Below are 11197 nucleotides of genomic sequence, written 5' to 3'. Positions count from 1 at the left end.
TCCTTGGTCCCGTAGAAGGTGCAGCAGTTCTGCAAACATTGATGCAGCCACAAAGCAGCTTTGAGACCTCAATTTACAACATTTCACTCAACATACCTGATGTCAGCATTTTGAAAAAAGGTGTTCTAAATTTTGAAATGAGAAATGTTAATAACAGTATGAGCCAGTGAAAACAAGAACACAGGAGTGAGCTGAGCTTTAAAAGAAACATTTTATTTGGTAAAAAATAAAAGTAATAAATTATTTCAAGACAGTTTTGGTTTGTATCTGTACACACACAGTATATCCAAAACATAGCTGCTACGCAATCCAGGAACTCAGTCTTAAAAAAAAAAAAAAAAAAAAAAAAAAAAGGATTTACACATCAAGTAAGAATTTTAAATGAAACCAGCACAGTCTTTTACATCTGTCAGTATTGAAACCAAATTGATGGAATTCTAGCCCCTGCCCTGCCACTCCAAACTACCCAGATATATCCCTTCTGGGTCTTGTGTGTTTGTAGCACCTCTCATGCTTCTTTTGCATTGTCTAGGTCAGTGTTTTTCAGCTTTTTTTTTTAATCAAACAGCACCTGATTATTATTTTTGCTGCAGCACTGGTGTTCCAGCTTTCACTTTCAACTGGTAAAAAGCACATTATGAATGTTAACTTATGACTTTATCTTCTGGTTTTACTTGCTTCCTTTGCTGTATGTGGAAATATGTGCAAATGCTTTTTTGTTTGGCTTGGTTGTTTTTTCAGTACTTTGAATTCTCCACTTCCATGTCCCCTTTTGAAATCTTATGGATCACCAGGGATCCACAGACCCTGCACTAAGAAAGTCTGCTCTAAACTCTGAAACCACGATAATGACGTATTAACACCAGCATGTATGACATTTGACAGAAACATATGAGACACAATGCCTAAATGTGGTGTGGTCAAAACCAGACATGACCCAAAGAAAACAATGAAATTGTCAAGTCAACAGTTTCCCAAAGTACATGAGCTAGGACTACACTGAGATTATTTTTACACCAAAATCTAACAAAACACATATGCCTGCTGTTATGCTTTATCCTGGGACTGCCTCGTTTAAAAAGCTAAGCATGTGTTTAATGCCTTGTTGGATCAGTTTCAGTGTTGTTCAAGAGCTTGGGAAGCTGTACACAATCAGTCTGAATTCTGAGCATGTTGGTTGTTAAATGAGGCAAGAACAGATGTGCAACAGGCATGTAAGAGTCCTGTGTTTGAATGCTAATAAATGAGTTGCATTCATTTCTCAAGCACAATAAAATATTGCCACTGGTGTTTTGTCTTTGAAATATTTCTACTTCAACTGTCATAAATGTCTGTTTTGGAGAGAAAAGAAGCAATTTTTTCCCAGCTGTATTTACATACGGAAGCAACACTATCAAAATAAACATACGCCATGGGCCTTTCATCAGTAATGAATCCTTTCCCTCCAGCTACCTTTTGCCCTTATCCAGTGAATATTTAGTTGAAGTAACACATGTGATGGGACAAAGATGAATAGTCTTCACAGCAGCTTCTTTTCAAGGGTTGTCCAGTCATTTTCAGTAAACCAGATTCTCTTCCAGCAATATACAGATATTTTTTAAAAATACACAAAGATATATATGGACAAAAGGAGAGCTGATGACCTTTGGAAGAAGGTGAAGGCAACTCAGGACTACAAAGACGCCATGAGGTTATGCAGGGCTAAAACTAGAAGGGCCAAAGCCCAACTAGAATTTAATCCGGCTACTGCTATAAAAGACAATGACATATTTATATAAATACATTAGCAACAGCAGGAGGGCTAAGGAGACTCTCCATCCTTTATTGGATGCAGGGGAAACATAGAAACAAAGGACAAGGAAAAGGTTGAGGTACTTAATGCCTTCTTTGCCTCAGTCTCTAATAGCAAGACCAGTTGTCCCCCAGGTACCCAGCCCCCTGAGCTGGAAGACAGGGACAGGGAACAGAATGAAGCCCCCATAATCCAAGGGGAGATGGTCCGAAACCTGCTACACCACTTAGACACACACAAGTCCGTGGGGCTGGATGGGATCCACCCAAGGGTACCGAGGGAGCTGGCGGACGTGTTCACCGAGCCACTTGCGATCATTCATCAGCCATCCTGGCTGACCGGGGAGGTCCCAGCTGAGTGGCAGTTAGCCAGCGTGATGCCCATTGACAAGAGGGGCCAGAAGGGGGATCCAGGGAACTACAGGTCTGTCAGCCTGAACTCAGTGCTGGGGAAGGTTACGGAGATCATCCTGAGTGCTGTCATGTGGCACGTACAGGACAACCGGCAGATAAGGCCCAGTCAGCATGGGTTTAGGAAAGGCAGGTCCTGCTTGACTAACCTGACCTCCTTGTATTTCAAGGTGACCCACTTTAGTGGATGAGGGAAAGACTGTGGATGTTGCCTACCTAGACTTTAGTAAAGCCTCTGACACCATGTCCCACATCATTCTCCTGGAGAAACTGGCTGCTAATGGCTTGGATGGGCATACTGTTTGCTGGGTAAAACACTGGCTGGATGGCTGAGCCCATGAAGTGCTGGTGAATGGAATTCAGTCCAGTTGTTGGCCAGGCACAAGTGGTGTTCCCCAAGGTGCAGTACTGGGGCCAGTTCTGTTTAATATCTTTATCAGTGGTGTGGATGAAGTGATCAAGTGCACCCTCAGTAAGTTTGCAGATGACACTATGTTGGGGAGAGAGGGAGTGTTGATCTGCTTGAGGGTAGGAAGGGTCTGCAGAGGCATCTGGACTGGCTGGATTGATGGAGTGAGGCCAGTTGTATGAGGTTCAACAAGAAGTGCCAGGTCTTGCACCTGGGTCACAACAACCCCATGCAACGCTACAATCTTGGGGAAGAGTGGCTGGAAAGCTGCCTGGGGGAAAAAAACATGGGGGTGTTGGTCAACAGCTAGGTGAGCATGAACCAGCACTGTGCCCAGGTGGCCAAGAAGGCCAAGTGCACCCTGGTTTGTATCACAAACAGTGTGGCCAGCAGCAGGACAAGGGCAGTGATCATCCCCCTGTACTTGGCACTGGTGAGGCCGCACTTCAAATCCTGTGTTCAGTTTTGGGCACCTCACTATAAGGAAGACATTGAGTGCTGGATGATCTTAACAGTCTTTTCCAACTTAAATGATTGTTTGCTTCTAATGATTTTCAAGATACAAAAATAATTGATTTGGGAATGTAACCCCCTATATATCCCTGGCTTTTCAGAAATAGGACCTGACCACTTTTTGAAGTGTTACATATATAAGAATTGCTTTTAAATACAGACTGGGGTGTGTGGGGAGGGAGCATTCTCAGCAAGGAGGTTAAAGGGATTAAAACTTAACTAGTCAACATCACTAACGTAGAAATCCCCACTACTAGCTTTGCTTAACGGCAAAGTAGTTCTGTAGCTGTGTTCTGAGCTCTCTTTCTGAAAGCAAATGTTTTCTTCCATCCTGTTTCTCAATACAGAAAAGAGTTCTCAGAACATGGAACATGTCTTTGGTATCACGTCAAAATGTCAAAAATTGAGACCTAACTGTAACTCTTACTTTTGAGTTGAAAATTATGAAAAAAATCAGACCCTATAGAAAAGTACCAAGACATCTGTAAGCACCTGTATGAAATACAGAATGAAATGGCAAGATGGCCTTTTGAGCAATGCAATCTCCTCTCTTGTCACCAGTGTGTTAATGGAATATGTACTCATGCAAGTGAAGACAAAATTGGAGTAACGTGTTTCGATTACCTGTGAAATACTGCAGCTTTGTGATGCTCTAAGTCTCCTGACTTAAATTAAAACTAACAAAAACCCCAAACACTCTATTGTGCAGTAAAATATTGATATGGGGAATACATTACAGTAAGTACCACAGTAACTTTACTGATCTCTCTGCATTACACAGTTGCAAAGCTACTTGGTTGTACAGCTTATCCCACATAATGCAACAAAGGAAAAAAAATATAGTTAACATACAGCTTAGTGGAGTAATTTAAAATTTTATTTTTCCATTGTCTTGCAACAGATTTTGGTATTATTTTTCTTATTACTTCTTTTATAATTGACATTTCCTAATACATTTCAGAAAGCTGAAAAATAATTAAACTGTTTTCTCTCTGAACAGTAATTTTTCACCTCTCAATGCACAAACATATATTGCCTGATAAGCATTTTGTTTCTCTCAAGGTTTGTTACAAATACTACTACTCTCAGATATTTAGACAGCTGGAAATTTGATTTTTCTGATTATAACCTTTCATTACATCTAGTTCATGTTTGTTAGCATGAACAAATAGTGCAGTGCAACTCATTAATATGAGAACAACCAACATTTTGCAATCTGAGAGGCAGTAAAAACTGTTTATTATAAGGCCGAAGAAATGAAGCAACTTATTCACTGGGCTTTACAACCATATGTAGGGGTGGTTTGTTTATGATGTGAATGGAATGGGCACCATATGAGCAGCCTGTATCTCCCGGCTGCACTGCTCCTGAGCCCCACTCGGCATTGCATAACTGATCGGCTTTCGCACTCCTAGATCTATTATGGTGCTAATGGTGTTTTATTTAATGTGGAAATGACACGTTGTTTTTTATGGGTTTCACAATTCCCAAGCCATTTGGCCAAAGGACCGTCATGCACGGCAACAGCTATTACTTCACAGCCTTACAAAACTGGGAGTGCATTAGGTGTGTGCAGGGTGTAACAAACTTGCAATGTGCACAGCACACTTAGGACACATTGAATGAAATGCATGTCCTTGGAAAAGCAGAAACATCAAGACGAGCTTTGGGAAAAGGAAGTTTAAAAATATAAACCATATTTTTCTTTCCCTCCAGAAATGTGCAAATCCTTCTTCTTTTCTCATGCAAAGAAACTACTTTTCCTTCCTATTTTGTGAACAGCTGGGTTCCCGCAGAGACATCAGGCAAATCTGACCGGACTGGGTGAGCACTGTTTTCCCACCTTTAATGCACAGTTCTGGAGGGAACAAACTAACAGTTGGTCCTTGCACCACCTGTGGAGCTCCCCAGTGTGCTTCCCCACCTTCAAAGCCGCAGCTGCAGGCAGGGCATCGGGCTGCCTTTCCCCTGGTGTCAGAGCCTCGTGCTCCCCAAGCAGCACTGGATCTTGTAGCATTTCTAAAATAGTGGTGGCAGTACATTAAATGTCTGATCCTACTTCCACTGAGGTCTGTGGTGTCCTTTTGCATTCATTTCAATTAACCTCAGATCAGGCTTTAATGTAGCAGCATGCCTATGTGGGATCTCTGAGGAGAGATCTGAAAATGAAAAAAAGCTAGTTCTACTGTGATTATCTTTTTTGCATTATTAAGTGTACGAGCAGGCTCTTCACAGAAGGCTCTTAATTTTCTACATAGGTACAAAATAGCAGTATATATCTATAAACATAGATGACTTGGTAAATTAAAATATCTGCCTTCTCAGGACTCTAATTAGCAATCTACTTTGAAAAATATGGTAAAATATTTCCAAACTGTATCAAAATAGATTTCCTGAAGTTTACTACAAAATAGAAAGCACTGTCACTTCAAAACTTGCCCCAAGACCCTTGTTCTCCCTCTCTAAGTTCCTTCCCAGATATAGTACCTCCTACAAGCATATGTCAGAGCTCATAAGGGTAGGAGGGAAAAAGATCCTCCTAAAACCTACCCTCAACATTTTTAGCACCACGTGCATCTTAAGTTCCTTTGCTGCAGTGTTAATTCAGGCACTATCCTGGATAACTGTCTACCCTGCTGAAAAATACTAAGTTATAAAAAGCACAGTATTGCATTGCTGTTGGCGGCGTACCTGGGGAGGTATGTTGTGCCTCTACTGAAAATACACTTAGAGCACTAGGAAGACCCTGCTTACCTTGGGCCTGAACATGCTGCCTCTGTCAGGACATGCTATTTTAGTATACATGTTAATTTGGCAAAAACACCAACTATGGCATTTCAGCATGGAGTGAACAAAGTCACCAGTATTCATCAAGAAATTCATAAAATCTTTTCTGTGGTTATAGGTAAGGGGGAGACCTACACTTTCAGCAGAGGACTGAGATGCAAACTTCATCACGCTCATAAATAAGTACCATCCCCACAGTGAAACAGTTATTGCTATGATGCATCAGCCTAATAGGGCTGCCTGAGAAACAGTTGGAATAAAAACCTGGCACTGCTTCAATGAAACCACTGACACTAACTGCGGGGACTTCACAGGAGCCAGAGCAGATCCTCAGTGAGAAGCAGATTTCTGTATGAAATCTCTTCCCAGGACCACAGGTAGAAGAGACAAGCGAGCTCAATCTAGCTGGTGTATGAAATGCCTTTTTAATGTTTCTTCCTAAAGAATCAAGCCAAGACCTTCATAGTGGGACCCCTCCATAGAACACTGTAGAACCTTTTGGATCTAAGAATAAAGTAGTCTCCTAAAACATGAAGACCCTGTATAAGGATTATAAGCTTTCAGCCAATAATTATCCCAAATTTCTGAATTTGGAACAAAATTGTCACAGAGCATCTTGAAGCTAAATGGTTACGGCATTCTTCTAAGAGACAAACTCCACATCCAGGAGGGCACAAGCCAGCTGGATGCTCTGGCTGCACACTGCAGATGGGAAGTGGATGCCATGCTGCTGCCCAAACACCTCACCCTGCCTGTGCTTTTTGTAAGCAATAACCTGGTATAGTCACTTAATATCAAGACATTTTTTATGACTGAGGGGCTCGGATGAATAAAAATGTGTCCCTTAGACTGCTGTTAGGTCCCTAAATACCTTCATTAAGGTTGAACACTTGCTACCATCACCCTTCTCTGATACATTCTTTGGCTTAGGAGAGGTGCCCTATTGTTTGATGTGGTGACCTTTACAAATCCCATTTTTAGATGTCTAATTGCTCCTAGCCACATAATATTTGTCCTGACATAAGGCAGCATTGCAGGGTTGAGCTTGCAATTTCCCTGGTACACCTAGTCAAAGCACTTGCAACCTTATTTAAAAAATAGGATACTAAAGCCAAAGTTGCAAATACATCTGGCAACATTTAAAACAGACTGTTGCATGTGAAAATCAAAAACTTACCTGAGAAATGGAATTCCAAAGACAATTTTTTTTAAAAATACCAAATAGAAGAAAAGTAACAAAAGGCAATTTTTAGAATACATTATAGAATACTGGCATGTTATACAAACGTAATTAACCCATTGAAATTTAGACTAGTTCTAAGTTATGTTCAAGGCACCTTTTTTATAAATAGCTTTTTCAATGTTCATTCTACATTCACACTAGTTTAACCATGTAAACAAGTCTGTGAAAGCTCAGATTAAGGTCACTTTCAGATATGTGTGCCAAATACTTCAGAAAAATATCATATTACATGGAAAATTCAATAAAGTAAGATAGATCCATCTGCTGCCCAAACAGTTCAATAGCTGCTATGGGGTAAATTATTAACAATATGAAGCCTATAGGAGGTTTTAAAAAATTAGTTTAAAGACAAGTATCATGCAATGCATTAACATTTTGTGTTTATCATTTGAAAGTGTACCTAAATGCTAAAAAAATGCGAGCCACTATTCCTAGTGCTATCCTATTTTTAAAGGGCAAGTCTTTGGAAACAGTAGTATTTGAAGTTTAAAAACTGTTTTCCCCACACTTAAATCTTACAATGTACTAGTATGTACTTTCTTCACAAGGAAAATGTATAAAATTAATGTTACAATATAAACACTATAAACAACTCCCTTGAGACACCTTCTGGACACGGAATTTCTGTAAAGACTTAAGTGTAACAATTCTAGGATAATTATGTAAAAATATGTACATTCATTCCAATGTCCTAGATCCCAGAAGAAACCCAAGAAAGGTCTACAAAAGTTGCCCATCGGTCTTGTCCAGTTAAGATTATCTCCAGCTTGGACACTCTTGCTGTATTTCAACATAACCAACAAAAATTTTACTTGCTTTTGTGTAGGAAGTTCCCAAACTTTTGCATAAATCCTCTCAGCTTATTTTCATTAGGCTGCAGTGGATGATAAGCAGTTGAGTTGTAGCTGACCATGTGGTTACTCCTGCCGTAACTATTCCCTAAGGTCTTGCTTTTAATATCTGAGAGATGTGAAGTGCTGTTGGGTGCGTTTCCTGCAGGTTGGCTAGCATTTTCCATCTTACAGAATGGCTCAAAGCGACTATAAACACGCCTTTCACTCAAACGGGATCTTAGCTCCTCCTGGCATTTTGAGCTTGGCAACTGTGGTGTCACTGAACTTGCTCTCTGAAGAGCAGAAACAGGGGCGCTTTCGGGAGTAGTGTTTGTGGTGCTTTCCTTTACATCTTGATACTGAATCTGTTCTGTATTAAATCTTGGGGTAGAGGCATCTCCTGCAGTTTCTATGAACTTACTTTCAAGGGGGCACAAGAGAGGACACTTTTTATTGCTTTCATCAGATGGAGGTTTTTGAGACTTTGGTGACTTTGGAGACTTTGTTGGGCTCCCTGTGACATCTTCTTTACTTCTGTTCAAGCTACCTTGAGAATTTGATGATGTATTTCTCTTTCTCCTTGGGGAAGAATCTGTCTTATTCTCAGAAATCTTTGGTTTTTGATTCTCTTCTTCAGAAACCAGTGTGTCAGAACTACTACACATTCTGTAAAAGGCAGGACCCCTGTTTTTTGACAAGTTTTCCTTCTTGTCTGGTGTGAGATTAAGAAGTGACCTCAATTTCTGGGATCCTTTCTTTAGAAAACTTGGGGAATTCTTACTTTCTTTCTTTGCTGTGCAATCCTTACTAGACTCCTCCTTGCCAGCTTCAGTGAGAGCAGCCATAGAGATTGCCTTGCTAGAAGTTGGGCTTTTTAGCTCTCCTTTGAGGTTCTTTTCCTCCTGTGGTAAGTGGTTGGTCACACTGTGTAAACTTTTAGAGCTCTTCAGTGTGTCTTCTGGAAGTTTTGGACTAACTGGCTGCTTAAGTCTATGCCTAGTCAGTGTGCTGTAAACGTAATTGGATGCATGTTTGTTGGCACTAGGGTCTAATATGGATTTTGAATTGAACATGGGAAAACTTCTTCTTTTTAGCATATTTTCATTTTGAAGGTTCTTCAGATTTTCTGCATGTTTGTCTGTGCACAGTGTCGTGTACAAGTAGAGAGATGAGTCACCCGTTGCATTTGAATTTACAGTAGGTTTTGTGTTGTCTGCAATATGAATTCTGTGGGGTTTTGGTGCATCTGATTTAAGAGGGACGCTTGTGCTAAGCTCTTCTACAATATTATCTGTTCCATTTTGCACACTAGGAGCATGATTAGATGTCCCTTTAGGTGTTGCACTTCCCTCTGACCCAATTATAGTTGAATTTGTAGAACTTGCACAGCTGCTTACTTCCTGCTGTTCAGGTAAAGTTGGCTGAAACACCAATGATGAACGTAAGCGAGAATGCGAATACAGTGCATGAGCTTTAATATTTTCAGCTGTGTCATAGCTATCATATCTGTCACCCAAGGCTGAGCCATTAGACTCCACTGGATAATCTGATTGATCATTCAAATATGACTTAATTCGCCAGTTACGTAGGAATGATTTTGTTGTGTGTTCAAGGGTTGGCATCCTTTGCTGCAGATGGCGTATATGGTTATCTGTCCCATTAAAAGACCTCCGTACAATTGAATTTCTTTCTGCAAGATTTACCTTTGGTCGTGAAAACTGATCAGCAAAACTTTGCTGGGGTGTATTGTAGTTATTTGTATATCCTCCCCGTAACGAAGAAACAATACTAAGGCTATCAGATGGCATCTTCCAAGCATTTGATTGATTGTTGGCTCTATTAATAGCTCTGTTGAGCAACAGGTAAGGTGTCCTTTCTGGCTTCTCCCCAGCATAACTATGTCTCTTCCAGTGCTCATTTTTTTCACTAGGTTGATACTGCTGGATTGTATTTTGTATATTAAAACCTGGATGAAACGGTTGTTTACTATAGGCTTGATTTCTCAAGGCATATTTATCTATTTCATTTACTGCATATCTTCCACGAGTTTTCCAACAAATAGGATCTATCTTGTGAACCGTGTCTTGCCTACTGAAAAGGTTTCTTTGGCTAGAAACTGAAGCCAAGGAAGACACTGAGTGTTGGTATGTATCGTTATCCCAGAGTGTCCTGCGACTGTTTACACGCACTAATTCTGGAGCAAATGAATTGGGAACAGAAGAACGGGCATACAGTGTCCTGAACTCTTCATCAAAGGATTCAACCAGCTGTCCTGTGATAACTTGAACCATACTGAGGTTGGTTTTTTCAAATGACCACATAAAGCTGAAAGAACAAAAGACCATTAGAAACAGTTCTTTTGAACTGAAGTATTACACTGGTCCTTCTTAATAAGAAAGCTTTCACACAAACCTGGGTTTTGTACAAGTCTTCTCTAAATAAATAAATAAATAGCAGGAATGATTCATATAATTTGGATTTGGAAGGTCTAATCTAATACAACTCGAAATCAGGTGGTGATTTTCCACTGCTTTCAGTGACAGCAGGAATGAGTCTATAACCACTTAATTGCCCTTAAAAAAAGTGAATATTACAAAAAAGCATTCACAAATGTAGAACAGTGGAGTAGAAATACCTAATGGAGCAAAATTACCTCTACAAAGACTAAGCCAGGATTGGCTAGACCCACTGCATTTACTCCTGAGTCAGAGAATGTTAATGTGTAGTTATGTTGTGGAAAAAAAATAGAAAAAAAAAGAAAAAAAGAAAAAAAGAAAAAAAGAAAAAAAGAAAAAAAGAAAAAAAGAAAGAAATAAATAATATGCAGAACTACTTCAACAGTTCTGGATGTACTTCACTCTAAACACATTTTCAAAAAGATGCACCTCAGAATTGTTAAAAAGTTTACATTTTCTACTATGCACACCAGATTGGATATGAACATTTATTTTAATTGCAATGATGCTGTTCTGATGCAGGCAATTTACATCTTTTCTATCCACCTTAGAAAGGCTGAACATATGCTCAAACCTAAGTAGCTGTAGCTGCTTTACAGCTAGAAAATTAGATAAAATACATTAACATGTACACTAAGTATGTTTCAACAAGCCTAGTATCATGGTGTCTAAAGCTTGTGATTTGTAGATTACGACAAAGAAAAAATCAATTTTGCAATGCTATTTTCATGAAAAAAAAATAAATTAAAACTAT

General features: G+C 39.7%; 1 protein-coding gene across 1 annotated transcript in view; it reads right to left on the bottom strand.

Moving 5' to 3' along the window:
- Positions 1-4045: 4045 nt before the first annotated feature.
- The window catches only part of FAM83B (family with sequence similarity 83 member B), an 80371-nt gene continuing 73219 nt past the window's right edge, over positions 4046-11197 (bottom strand). Inside the window, exon 7 of the mRNA XM_027787840.2 lies at positions 4046-10312. Coding sequence (XP_027643641.1) covers positions 7963-10312 — 2350 coding nt within the window. The 3' untranslated portion in view covers positions 4046-7962. The remainder of the gene's footprint in view (positions 10313-11197) is intronic.

The sequence above is a fragment of the Falco peregrinus genome, chromosome 7, assembly GCF_023634155.1.
Source record: "Falco peregrinus isolate bFalPer1 chromosome 7, bFalPer1.pri, whole genome shotgun sequence".
In the NCBI taxonomy this organism is placed as follows: Eukaryota; Metazoa; Chordata; class Aves; order Falconiformes; family Falconidae; genus Falco; species Falco peregrinus.
Note: the sequence above shows the minus strand (reverse complement) of the source record. Positions and strands in the feature narration are given on the sequence as shown.